General features: G+C 51.6%; 1 protein-coding gene and 1 long non-coding RNA gene across 4 annotated transcripts in view; both read right to left on the reverse strand.

The window, feature by feature from the left end:
* Positions 1–14,323, reverse strand: part of LOC105185347 (uncharacterized) — a 270,171-nt gene that overhangs the window by 160,179 nt on the left and 95,669 nt on the right. Inside the window, exons 1-2 of one of the 3 annotated variants that reach the window (XM_025300081.1) lie at positions 8,378–8,878; positions 6,564–7,206 (exon numbers count right to left, since the gene is read on the reverse strand). The exons of the other annotated variants lie outside the window; for them this stretch is intronic. Coding sequence (XP_025155866.1) covers positions 6,564–7,206; positions 8,378–8,658 — 924 coding nt within the window. The 5' untranslated portion in view covers positions 8,659–8,878. Of the gene's footprint in view, positions 1–6,563; positions 7,207–8,377; positions 8,879–14,323 lie in introns of those variants that run through there. 3 annotated transcript variants of the gene reach the window in all.
* The window catches only part of LOC112588874 (uncharacterized), a 44,526-nt gene continuing 39,147 nt past the window's right edge, over positions 8,945–14,323 (reverse strand). Inside the window, exon 3 of the long non-coding RNA XR_003113097.1 lies at positions 8,945–9,116. This is a non-coding gene — a long non-coding RNA (uncharacterized LOC112588874). The remainder of the gene's footprint in view (positions 9,117–14,323) is intronic.

Below are 14,323 nucleotides of genomic sequence, written 5' to 3' on the forward strand. Positions count from 1 at the left end.
GGCTTTGTTACGGTAACATCCCCGATATTCTGTCGGCTGACGCAGTCTGATCGATTCCTTTGTGAGACAACTCTTTCTAGGAGCGACCGGCAAGGACAAGGAAACATCTGATTCTCATCTTCGCGCCATCGCGTTGCTTGCAAAGTCCTCGGGACGAACAATGCTTCGCCGTAATTTGTTCCAGGAGAATAAGATCTTTCTTACAACAGGTTAAGACAGGTTCAACAAAGCGATTGACAACAGTTCGAAATAATTCCGTCGTGACATAGCTGATTACGAGAAAAAGAAACATGGAACATTTCTCCTTATTATCTTTATATTTCTTCCTGAAAAAGGCGACAAGCTTTCGAACTATGTTCTTCTTCTCAACTCAGGGACACGTGCATGCCCACGAAATGACGATTCCTCGTGATCATCAATTCCTCGTGAAGAGAATTGCACGTTTCCTGCCGGCGCGTTACCGTTTTCTTCTACTCGGAAAAACGAGCGCGCGCGTGCGATTTTAATAGCGCTCTCCGCCGGATGAGGATCAGATCGCACGAAGGATGAGACGAGACAAGATGAGATCGCGGCCGCGCTCGACTCAAGCCGCACGTATATTCGTCATTAAGACGTCGAAGCAGCGGGCGTAATTACGACGGCGGGTCCTCGCCGGCGGTTATCCCGCCAGCATGCCGCCCATTAATCGGCGGATAATTGCGCGCGGACCTCATCAAAGTCGTCGTCTCGTCGTCTCGTCGTCTCGACGCGCGGTCGGGCGGTCTCTTCTCGCGACTTTCGTCGCCGCGCCGGCACGAAAATCGATTTATGCCGTTTCATCGACGTGCACCTCCACGCTCTCTCGGCTGCATTTGACACATGTATATCGCCGATTAAAGGATCATCCCTCTGCCGTCGTCGCCGACTCAAATACGGCGGAGTTTAATTGGATCGTCCTGCCTGCACTTGAGAGAGAGAGAGAGAGGGGGGGGTGGCAACACGCGAGAGATGCGCATGCAAGTTGCGCGACGAAAACGAGCGTCCCCGTCGTCCGTCGTATCGCAAATTATATCGAGAGAGAGAGAGAGAGAGAGAGAGAGAGAGAGAGAGAGAGAGAGAGAGACATTTCTCCTCAGCTTTGAACGCGATGACAAGGTCAAAGAGGGATGCGGATAAAATGATTAAGGGACGGGACTTGGGGCGAATATCGAATGGAGACTGCAACGACGACGCCGTGGATTACGACCTCGTCGCGAGATTATGTTTTGTTATTTCTTTCCGATACTTCCCGAGATCCACGGCATTGATATAAGCGTAAGATGTAAATTATTAAAAAAGTTGTAACGCTTACGGCGGCTGCCGCTGAGGGCGGGCTAGGGAGATCACAGGAGGGGCAGAGAAATTGACTTCAAACTTCCGGGTCGCCGTATGACGAGCGACTTAATCGCTCGCGCGTTACCGACGCCGTAAATTTAAATTAACTTAAAACTTGGCTGTTCTTCCGCCAATTTGCCTCTGTGCTGCCGACTGAAGTATCCTCCACCCCTTCCCCCACTCCGCGTAACTGTTATATAAAAAGGAACTTCCCCGAACATTTCACGCGGCTCGTCGCGGCCGTCGACCGTGTTAATTACGCGTCGAGAGGCGTCGCAGGAAGACGTGAGGAAGGGAGAAGAGAGAGAGAGAGAGAGAGAGAGAGAGAGAGAGAGAGAGAGAGAGAGAGAGAGAGAGAGAGAGAGAGAGAGAAAAGAGGGTAAAGGCGTCTAAGTGAAAGAAGTTAGCGGTCGGTTAAGTGTCGGTCGGGGCATCGCGCGCGTGCTGACTCCCGTTGAGTTTAATTGGATCGTCCTTGCTCGCTTGCCAAGAATTACACGTGAAAATCGGCCGGCTGAGCCTCGCGGCTGGGCTAAATATAGAGCAGTCGTCAGCTTCGCTTTGCACTCACTCCCTCGCAGGATGCAAAGCATTCTAGGATGACGCGTGGAGAGGGGCGACTAATTAAGCGAAGTGACTCAAAGAGCGCTGAGAACGGTTGTCTCTCCAAGAGGCGCGTTAACAAAACCGAATAGCAGGCAGCGAGAGTGCGCAACGCGTGGAGAGCTCGCGGATTCCTTCGCGCATCTCTCTCGCGCTGCCGCCGTTTGTCCGTTTGTCTTATAACGGGCGTTCGCCCGTTGATTTCCTCTGGCGGATTAATTTGCCCGTGAAGAAGCGAAAAAGACGCGAAGAAACACCCCTCCGGGGAAATAGCCGACGCGCCTTGCGGAACGCGTACATCCCCTGGACGACGCGGCGCAACGTAGACGTCACGTGGTGATTCGACGAAGCGAGTCCCCTCCGAGTGTGTTTGAGACCGCGCGCGCGCGCCTCCGACGTTGCGGAAACTTTCAATCTCCGAACGAAAAGTCAGCCGTGGCGAGTACCGTTAGCCAAATTAAGATCAATTACGCGCTCCGGCCGCTGCTTTCTGGAGCGCGGAAATTAATGATGCATCTCTCGTCCCTGCCGACGCTCGAAATTGCTCCGCTCGGCGCGGCGAGGAGGAGAACGAGTAGTTCGTTCGTTACAGTCGTCGTAGTAGCGATGCGACTTGCGGCCGGTACAAGTGTCCCTTCATTCGACGAGAGATCGAGTCGCGCTCGCGCGCGCCTGCCGCACCGAGGATGAGGATGAAAAAAAGATGAAGCCGACGATATATCCGACTCTAATATCCGGAAATGGAACGGGCGCTTTTATATCGCGTCGTTGTCGTACCGCGTCGCTGGCGCGCCGGAGATTTCACGACAGATCGTTGCCGCGAGCGATGCACGTACATACGTACGCGAAGCGTATAACAAACATCGCGCCGGCGACGAGAGCCGTTCTTTCGCTCTCATCGCGTTGCCGCGCCGCGCCGCGCCGCGCCGCGGCGCGGCGGAGCGGGCGTGCGAGATCTTCACAAACTCGTCGCTCGTCGACAGCCGCCCTCGCGCCGCGATAGAAACAACCTACTTCCACACACTGAGAAATCAACCACATAAATATATCCTCCTGTCATTTTCACGTCACTGCCTGTTCCGCCGATGTTTCCCGCGCCGAAGCAGCTAACGTCGCGTCGGTCCTTCGAATTTCTTCGCGACGAGACGTTACGTTATATTGATGATGTATTTTTACATCTATCGTGTATCACACCACATTCTTTTATATTTTTATTATATGATATATTTGTATTCACGATTGTTATTGCTTTAGTTACTGGAGTGTCACGGCACCGAATTTATAATCATATCGATTTGCCCTTCCTTCCCTCCTTCCTTCCTTCCTTCCTTCCTTGGAATCGCTGCTAGGAATTTCTGCAGATTCACCGATCGCACGTTATCAAGAAAAATATCAAGACGCACAAAATGGTTGTTGAATGTTGAATTTTCGAGCTGACGTATCCCGAGGTGTCGCGAGGCGAGAACGTGTGTTTCACGCGCGAGACGATGCGAGACAAATGGAGATAAATAAAAAGCGTTACTCGCCGTGCAATTAAATAAACGACCGATTTCAAATCCTTCGTTAAACCTCAAGGATTTGCATAGATTGCGTAGATTCACCTTGCGACTCTGCCCGATCCTGGCTTTAATCCGGGTATGTTACAGTCCGGAATTATACCGACGTGATATTACGCGTGCCTACTCTCATCAACGGCACGGCACGGCACGGATACGTAAACGCGTATCAGAAAACGTGCCGAATGGACGAGGGAGCGCGAGCGAGCACTCCGACGTACGTACGAGCGTGCGCGCGCCACGCTAATGCATTCGCGCGAATATGCACGCATATGCGGCTGTACATGAATCCTGTGCGTCTAATGCGTCTAATGCACGCGTAGATTGGGAGAAATTCGGTTTTCAGCGAGTGATACATAATGAAGCTACGTTTGTCCGATCACCGTATTAAACATACACAACATTCATGCCGGCAAAGCCGCTGCCGCGCGATACGATTCTATATTTATGAACGCGAGCAATCGTAGCACAACGATCGGAGACACTCACACAGCGGAGGATCGCAGCCTCCGAGCAGAAGCGGGCCGGGGAGCAACTTCATTTACGAATGATATTCCGATTCCATTAACGCGGCAGGATCTCGCGGAGATACGACTTTCGCCGGATTTTCCGAGTGCCTCGTTTGAAATTAAAATTCGAGGAAGCGGACAAACGCGCGCGGAATAATGGGAATAAATACGGATTATTCTTCGTAGAAATCGGGACGGGCGATTCAGTCGATAATGTAAGTGCTTCATCGAACCTTTCAGATTTATCTGCGCGGGTGATACGCGCGTTCGACAACGCGGTCCGCTGCCGCCGTGTGTCGCCGTGTGTTCTCCCACGCGAGCTCGTACACAAACTGATATACAACGAATATCGGCGATAAGACGCCTGAAATATACCTGCGTCCACGAAGAGTCCGTCTTAAAATGTTTACAGCCCGACCCGGTGGATCTCGACATGCAGCGCGCGTCCGAGTTTTGCGCGAGCGACGCCCGCTGTTTTAATAGTTTCTGCCAACTTTCTGCTCTGCCGCGCGAGTGGATGCAATGCTTTCGCGTTCTGTTTGTATTCGACGGAAACGTGAATTTTATTTTATTTATACCACGCTGGAAGGAGAGACCGCAGCGACGCGGGAAACCCTTTGCTCCCGCGCTCGAAATGGAAACGGCAGCGTATGTAACGTCGTGCGATAATTAAGAAATAAGTAAACATAAATATTCGGTAAAGTGAAAATAAAATAAATATTAAATATATAATCATGTAACGTAGCCGCGTGTGATAACTAATAAAAGCAAGTCAATGAAGCGATAATGATGATAATAATAATAATAACAAAATTACGTCCCTTTCGGGCGAAACGTCTTCAAGTTTGGTAATCCCGAAAACTCTCGAGCATCATTATTTTAGGATATCGCAATCTCTCCTAACTTTCTTCCGTTTGTTCGCGGAGAACACGATATCATTGTCGACGTCGCACGCACGATCCGCTTTCGCCCTAATTTTTCTCCCGTGCGCCTCCCGTGCTGCCCCTCTCTCTCTCTCTCTCTCTCTCTCTCTCTCTCGCGACTCTTGCGCCAAGATGTATATTCAATTACCGCGGAGAATCGCCGCGAGGAAGGTCGGTAATCCGCCTTAAAATGTACACAGACCGTGCGCGCTACCGCGACGCGGCGATAAATTCAGTTTACGGTCCCGAGAGTTCGCGTCAAAGCCTTCGCCGCGGCAAAAAGAAAACCGGAGCGCGACGAGACTCCTTTCGCTCTCTCTCTCTCTCTCGTCCCCCCGTCTGGCCCCTTCTCTTCCTCATCGCAGACTTCGCTGCAAGGTAATCCAAAGACCGCGACGTGATAAGTCAGTGGGTTAAGTCCCTTTCCGCGAAGTGGAAGCGCAAGGAAAGGGTTAAGAGCCGCCGCCGCTGCCGCCACCCTTCGCTTCAGTCGAGAACGTTCGCACTCGAGCGGCCGCGGCCATTACGATAATCAACGGTTGGAGAGCGTACCGAGGACGGCAGTTTGTAATTTCGCCTCTTTTCTACCGCGGTGCATTTTCAGGAACGACCGACCGACGACGCAGGACAAAGCGTTACAGTCACCCTCGCGGAGAGGAGAAGAACCGCGAGGAGCTATTAAATCCGCGACGACCCGCGCGAGCGTCCCGTAACGCGATTATAGCGATAATAACTGTAATACGCGAGTTTAATGAGCGAACTGTAGTACATCGGTTCCGAGAATGTTCTTAACTTTCGGCTCCGCTCGAGCGAAACTTCGCATCTTCATGAACGTCGTACGTGCTCGGAAACAGGGAGAGAAAAAAATGCACACCGATCGAAGTATAATGCGTGTCGCGTAAAATGAAGTGATAGAAAAATTCTTTGCTCAGTTAGCTACAGAGAAAACTTGCTGGAATTTGATCAGGAAAGGACCCCGAGATCTAGCGGAACATTTGAGAGAATAAGACCTGACTAGGAAAAGACCCGGTCCGAGAGATTTCCTGAGAAATTATGGATGTCCCCCGGCGGGGAAATTAAAAGTAATCAGAAGTAAGTGAGTAACGTTTCAGACACGAGATTCAAACAGACCTCGTTAACTTCCATGCGGCTATCAGAAACCGAGGTCGTCGACGTTTGATGATGCACGCTCATCAATATATACATTCGACGCGGCGCGGTTCATCACTCGGGGAGATCGTTCCCCCCCACAGCCCACCCAAAATTTCTCGAGTAACTTGAGCACAAGATTTTGCTCGTCTACGAGCAAACACGGAAAGTGAGGAATGATCGCTCCCATATGTTCGTAGCGCTCATCTCTCTTCCGAGAGATCGACGATAGCATATCGCGATGCCATGCCGTGACAGCGACAGACAGTGCTTAGAGATTGAGATTTTTCTCGGGTCAGTACAAGTGTAGACACGCTCTTCGCATCTCGCTACTTGGAGGCTTAATTTGCATTTGCCAATCAATCGAGTGCCGAGAAATCGAACATGGGACAGCCATGTAAGGGCCACTACTAAGAGCTACTACCCGCATATATCCTACGACACGACACCGACACGACATCGAGACTCACCAGGAACTCGCCGCTGCCGAGGCTCTGCTGCGACCCGTCCGGCGTGACCGCGAGGTCCGCGACGATCGACGTGGAGAAGCTCCTCCTGGCCTGATGGTGGCACTTGTGCGGGCCGAGATTCCGCTGCGTGGCGTAGCCGGACACGCCGCTCTCGTTCAGCTTGGACGTCCAGATCTCCTGTTCGCGCTGCGGCGATTGGCTGATGGTGCGGTGCTTGGTGAACCTCGAGATCCGCTCGGTCTTCACCCAGTCGTGGTTCGGCCGGGGCTGCCGTGTGATCGTCTGCAGCGACTTCATGGCGTTGAAGCGCGAGAAACCATCCTCCATCGCGGCCGCCCATAGGTGGTCCGGCAGATCCCTGGAGCCGCATTGCGTCTCCACGGATTGCCGGTCCGAAGACGAGCCGAGACCGGAGGTGGTCGGAGTGGTCGGATAGAACCTGCGGTACGTGTCCTTGGAGTCCTCGATGTCGGTTGAGTAGAAGTCGCCGTCGCGCGACTCCAGCGAGCGATTGTTCTCGTGCAGGTTCAGCGACGAGCCGATGCCGGTCGAGGTGGTCGAGGTGCGGCAGAAGCGCCGCTCGTTCGCCGACGTCCATATCTCGTCCGTGATCGAGGAATCGATCGCCGAGGTCGTGGGCGTTCTAGTGGGAGAGCGGACGTGCGAGCTTCTCTGTAGCCGTGGCGTTTTTCCCGCCGAGACGTTATGAGACGGCGCGCGAGAGGATGAGAGAGTTCCCGCGTTTCGATTTTATGGTAGCGCTCTCGATCTCGCGCTAATCGTTTTAGTCTTCTGAGGGGGGAATGCTGGGGAGGAATGCGCGCGCGGGGGAGAACAAGCGAGAGAGGGAGACCATGTGTGTGTGTGTGTGTGAGCATACTGGTATGTTCGCTACGAAAGTCGGAGGAACTAAACGGCGATCGTTTCTAGGGGCGGAAGAATTTCGAGTCCCGAGGCCCTCATTAAATCTCTAATTAAGCTTCCGTCGGAAAAGGTACAAAGAAAAGCGAATACAAATTAATCGGCACAAAGCCGGAGTCGAAGAGCCGACAGCGATCCGCGTTCATTTCAGGACTCTCGATGCAACGACAAAGGCGAGACAAATTGAAGCGCAATTTCCTTTGATACTCGCGACACGGTAAGTCGAGCGAGACGACCGAACCGCGACCGAAGCCGGAAAATAAAAAGCAACCTTCTCCGCGAGCCCGGGAAGTTTCTGTCGGATCGAAAATTATCAGAGCCTTCGGTGACACACCGATTCGAAAGCCAAGAGGCAAAGCCAAGAAGTTGACTCATAATCAAAGATATCGTGCGACTCGAAGTGGATGGGATATGAGGCTGATGAATCCTACAGGACGCAAGGATGTGCCAACGCTCGTATGCGGGTAAGAACTCGTCAAAGTAAACGAGAAAATCTATCTCGTCTCGCGAACGACCATGCAATTGTCGAACGTTTCTCAAACGAACACTTCTTCTTCCACACACAAAAATAAGATAAAAATCCACAAGATAAAATACATATACGATAACAAATAAGACGATAAACAACAAGATATAAAAATATAAGGGACGCGATCGAAATCGCAAAGGTCCGAAATGAGAGATCCGTATGAGACAAAGAGAGATAATAAATCAAGGTGGAACGCCCCCTGTGTGTGCTGCGGACACACGGGGGCGTTCCAGCAGCAACTCTCCGGAAAAATTCCCCTCGCGTGCAAGACTTCGGCCCGCTGACAATTCGCGAGTTTCAACTTGCCAGCAGTGCCAGCGCTGGCACATCCCGCGCGCACCAGACACTTCTTGCGTGTGTATACCTATGAGTGAGATTCCTCTCCCTCCAGAGGTCCTCAGGGTTCGCGGACGCGTGACTGCTGGCGGAGGAGGTCGCGAGGGTGGTGTGTTGGTTCGCGTACGAACATCTCTGCGGGAACCCCATCCCCTCGTCGAGCCCAGCCGCCCAGAGCGATTCGAGGGGCAGGTCGTGGGCGCTAACGGGGGTGCCGGTGCCCTTACTGCCCCCCGCGCCCACCCCGTGTTTCCCCCCACCGTTCGCGGAGGGGAACACTCTCTCGGCACCCTGAAGGACGCAGCACATGCTCGTGCTACCTCCCCCACCTCCGACGCCACCACCCTCCTCCGCCTCCGACCCCCTGGAACCAGAGCTTTGCAGGCAACCTATTGTGACCGAGCTTTTGACCTGGCGCCAGGCCTCGACCCCTTGTTCAGGGGGCTGACGAGCCTTCCTTCTTTCTCGGCTCCGCTCCTCCGCTCCTTCCCGACAGGCCCGGCAGGCCCCGAGCCCTTCAAGGCCGACCCTTCATCCCTCCCCGCCTGCTCTTTGCCTCTTCGTGCCCCCCCCCCCACCCTCCCACGTGTCCCCTACGCGATGTCGAGGATTTATGTTGGACGTTCGCTTATGGCGAACGCCGGAGGACGGGGGAGACGCGCGCTCCCTTCGTCGCGATGTTCCAGCGCTGCGCCGCTCTGCGGACAAGGGATGGTGGACGGACGATTCGGCGAGGGCGGATCTCCGACGGTTCTGGCAACGGTGCTCTGAAAGCCGTCGGTTTCACCGCTGTAGCGCATCGCGCGCACCGAGGGGGATCTGCATGGTTATTGCGGACTTTTCTCACCAAGGACCAAGGAAACGATGACGCTTCGCGATGGGACGCGGGAAGGGATATCGCCTTATGCAACGGTTGTATGTCGCGTGTATGCAAACTTGGTTGGCGCGAGTGCCGTGGAATTTCGAACATGCGAATACATTGCGGTACTCGATATCTACACAATGGCGACTGACGTCGATACGCTAAGTTATTCAGACTGATACGCCAGACAGACTAGCCGCTCGAGGCACAGCGAAGCGGATTGTCGTCACGACGCGAAGCGATCGATGGTGCGCAAAGTTGAGCACTTTTTTTCCTACGTTTCTCAAGCGAGAATATATCAGAATTGTGCGAAATTCATGACAGCGTGAATTAATCGTGGAGTCTACACGATATCATCACACGCGGATGACGCGGATCTCCCGCGCGATATTGCGGGGCGGGTCATACCCTGAGATGCCAATATTACACTCGACGTGTATGAAACGAGTAAAAATTCTCATCATTCCCCTCATGTTTCTATTTCGGCCTTCTACACGATGAATATGAGCGCTGTGTGGCAGGCACTGATGAGAGCTGCCTGCCGTCTTTACATGTCGCGCGCGAGAAACGCGAGTAAAGTTGCTGTCAAATTCGCGCACGTACATCTGCCAAACCGCGCGAGCGCGAGCGCGCGGAAGCGGAAATGCGCCGAGACGACGAGACGACGCAGCGACTTCAAAATTCGATGCCACGTCCATTTCGCCTATCGCGTCGCGCGTGAGTTTCTCTTTTTGCCCCTCTTTCCTTTCTCCTTTTTTTTCATTCATTCATTCGTCAGGGCGCGCGTCCTGCACGGCCGCGGTGGCGCGACGTTAATGAAGACTAACGAGGACGCGAAAGCCGGGAATGTAGTCCGGTCGATCCGCCGCGCGCGCCGGGCCGAATACGCGCGGATCGATCGCGGGCGAGAGACGAGACCGTTGCTGATGCCGACGGTGGCCCTGGCCATTATACCGTACGAGCAAATTGAAAGCCGCGTAATTCGTTATTTACCGACGCGGCTTTGTAATTGACCCGGTGCGCTCGATGATTTATCGCGATCGTCGGGACCCTTTTCGCCGGGGCCGATCTGTCCGCCCGTGTCGGCTGTCCCCGACGGAGATTTACGAGCGATACCGTCGAAACGTCGACGGAAACATATGGTGCTGGCGATCCGGCCGGACGGTGGGCTGCGTTTGACGAGAGTCTGGCTGCGTCTTGTTACGGGAGTTCGCACGGACTTGTCAAAACGATTCGCGCGGCGCGTTTAATCGGCTGAGCTCTCTCTCTCTCTCTCTCTCTCTCTCTCTCTCTCTCTCTCTCTCTCTCTCTCTCTCTCTCTCTCTCTCGGGGATTTATCTCGCTCCCGGATCTCTGCCTTCCGCGACGAAGAGAGAGAGAGAGAGAGAGAGGGGGGAGGGGGCGAGGGTCAATGCCCGGGATTTATAATTTCACATCGAGCGCTCGGTTGTATCGGAAACATTGGCTACGGTGGAAAAGACATCTTTTTGCGGACTTTAAAGTGGGAAGTCTATAAAGCATGACCGGGTATCTGTCAAAACGTTGCCGAAGGAAGAAAATTTTATCAGGTGACGTTGCTTTAATATACAGTTATATCTTCTTGATATATTTTTTCGCTTTATGTGAGTGCACATGGAGTTGGATATTTGCCTCGATTTCGCGCATCGCAATCGCGCATATTCCAAAATGTATAGTTCGTGGTTATATATAATTAAAAAAAAGTCAGACAATAAAAATAAATATATATAGCCAAAAGACGTGAGCTAAAACAGTTTGATTTGCGCGATAAAATCGTTTCCCGCCGCCGATATTTTCCAAAATATATCCATCTATCACATATATTAGGTGTGTGAATTAATTCGGTCCATCTGGCGGTCAATTGCTGTACTATGTAATTTTCCTAACCTCTAATGTCTGCAAAAGACTTTATTTTTTAGTTTTGATATCTGGCAATAATTTTCAGTGGATAAACGTTTGGGTTTGTAACAATAACATCGTGTTTATCTGATTCGAAAATGTCGAAATTCGAGCCAAAAAAAGCATAATTTCCGGGAAGTTCTCATTTTCTGTTTTCATTTGAAGAAAACAGCCGCTGAAGCTCATCGAATGCTCGTAGAAGCTTATGGTGAAAGTGCTCCCATCGATAAATCATGCAGAAAATGATTTCGACGTTTCAAAAGTGATGATTTCAGTGTCGATAACAAACCTCGTTCAGGTCAGCCGAAGAAGTTCGAGGACGAGGAATTTCAGGCGCTAATCGATGAAGATCCATGTCAATCGCAACATAAGCTCGCGCAATCGTTGAATGTTGATCGACCAACAATTTCTGTGCGTTTGGTAGCCATGGGAAAGATTTACAAAGAAGGGAGATGGGTGCCATACGAACTGAAAGAAAGAGACATCAAGAGGCGAAAAGCCACGTCTGAAATCTTGATTGCCAGGCAAAAAAGAAAAGGTTTCTTGCATCGTATCATAACTGGAGACGAAAAATGAATATATTTCGATAATCCCAAACGAAGGAAATCCATTAGCGACCCAGGAAAACTATCCACATCGATACCAAAGCGGAATATTCACGGCAAGAAAGTAATGCTCTGTATATGGTGGGACCAGAAGGGTGTAGTAGTCATGAACCATTAAAACAGAGCCAAACCATCACTGCCGAACTCTACCAACAACAATATATGCAAAGAGACACGACAAAGTGATCTTTCAGCACGATAACGCTCGGCCACATGTTGGAAAGATTGTGAAGGTCACCTTGGAAGCATTTGGCTGGGACGTTTCACCTCACACGCCGTATTCACCAGACATTGCTCCATCCGATTATCACTTGTTCAGATCGATGGCACACGGGCTTTCGGACCAGCACTTCAACAACAATTATGAAGAAATAAAGAAATGGCTCAATGAATGGATCGCTTCGAAGGACGAGTCGTTTTTCCGTCACGGAATACAACAACTGCCAGACAGATGGGAAAGAAATAATAGCAAGCGATGGCAAATACTTTGATTAGCGTACTTTTTCATGTTTTTCCATACTAAAGTCTTTTTTTGGAAGAAAAAACGGACCGAATTAATTCACGCACCTAATATATAATATAATCATTCATCCCTTAACGTTATCTTTCATGATTTCCTACTCTTTTTTTCAGAATACGGATTGATCCTGTAATTGGAGCGATCGCGATGACCCGCGCTTTTCGCCGCGCGCAAACTCGGCCCGACGTTTGCCCACCCTTTAACGTAACATCGTCAACGATAAATAAGCCAATCACATTGCGACTTCCCCTCAGGAATATCGCAACAACGGCGGCGTGATATTTGCACGGTTAAATTAGTATCTTGTTTACCCTTTAAACGCAGTCTGCCCTCGCTCTCCGAATTAAACACGTTGCTTTCTGCCGATATCGTGCAGTCCGTCCGTCGCGAACGCGCCAGACGCGGAAATAATAATTGGCGAATTCACACGTAGTCGCGTGTATCACGCGGTCGCACGTTTACTGCATACGGCCACGAGTTAATTTGCGCCCGGACGCGAAGGATAAAATGACAGCGAATAGAAAGAAAGGAAATGTTGAACCTCCATCGCGAGCGGGCGAGGGGGAGAGAGAGGGGGAGAGGGGGAGAGAGGGAGAGGGAGAGAAGGAGAGAGGGAGAGAGAGAGAGAGAGAGAGAGAGGGGGGGAGAGAGATCGTCGCATGTTTGAAAACTCTCGATCGGACATAAAGCGTAATTTCGGCTCGCTTCGCCGACGACAAAATCCACGATGAGACTACGGTAAAATTTTCACGATGAAATCCGCGAACGAATACGACGAGATTTCCGGCGAGTTTACGATGAAATTTGTCCCGGCTCCGAGCCGGCGCGGCGCGACCTATTTTATTTAATCTTTCCATTCACACATACGCGACGTGGGTGTGCAAAAGCCGGGGTGCGTGTGTGCGCGTGCATGCACGCGAGGGTCGCACGCGATACAACTCTTTACCGCGCGCGAGGCGCTCTTCTTGAAGGGATTTGCGTGGGAAAGCAGGTCGAAGTACGCGAAACTTCGCCTCGACGAGAACGGGAACGAGAAGTAAGAGTCGCGGCTTCGACGGGAGTCTTCGCGGTGAATTTCCTGCCGCATCTCCGTCAAGATCAGCTACTCGTCCCGCGATTTTGATATGCGTGAAAATATATCAGACCCGAACGACGAACGACAGCTCGCAGGATGACGACCTCGCGCGATGGTATTTTTTTTCTCAAATCTCGAATCTCTTTCAAAAGGAGTGGAAAAAAGCTCTCTCTTGAAATTTACTGTCCCCAAAAAGGCGACCAAAAGGGTTACTTTCGTCCCAATCCGAAATCTTAAACTGGCTCATGTAAAGCATTACGTTCAAGCGTTTTCGTACACGCAAGATTGTAAGCACGCATTGTTAAAACATATTATTCGCCGAGAATGTAAAAAACAGTTTCGCAGGAGCGCACAAATATGCATCTCTCTTTGCTTCGCCACTTGCGCGCGTAAGCGAACGTCCGTCTCAGCGCGGTGGCTGTGGAAACAAATATGCGTCTTTATAGTTTCGCGCACAGTCGGCGGCGCGGATATTTCGACGTTTTCATAAAAATACTTTCAAATTCCGTCTGCGCGGCCGGCCGTGGTCTCCGGAATTAATAAGAGGAGAAACAGCGGAGGAAAATTCAAGTGCCGCGCGTCGCGCGCGCGGCAGGAACAAGGAATATAAGGGCCACTAAATATTTATCGAATCGCGCACAGCGACGCGGGACGATCCTGTATCGACGCGATACGCGGCGCGCTTGCAAAAAGGTGGATGCATAAATAAGCGGCAGCGGCAGCCCTAAGAAGCCGATAGAGTGCGCGCGACGGGGATGAAAACGGATCCGCGGGGATCCGGATGTCCGAGGATCCGCCGCAGAAAGGACCATCGACTTGTGAATATCCGTATCGAGAGCGTTCCGCAAGATTGAGAAGTCTAATTAACGTGGAAGCTGCGAGTTGCGCAGGCTGTGGCTGGAAGATGTTAACTTCGGGATGTGCACCGGGTGAGCGCAAAGTCTTTGATGGATCTCGTGACAGAAAGATCGACCGAGTGATCGAAAACGATTTAC

This window comes from Harpegnathos saltator, unplaced genomic scaffold, assembly GCF_003227715.2.
Source record: "Harpegnathos saltator strain DR-91 unplaced genomic scaffold, Hsal_v8.6 scaffold328, whole genome shotgun sequence".
In the NCBI taxonomy this organism is placed as follows: domain Eukaryota; kingdom Metazoa; phylum Arthropoda; class Insecta; order Hymenoptera; family Formicidae; genus Harpegnathos; species Harpegnathos saltator.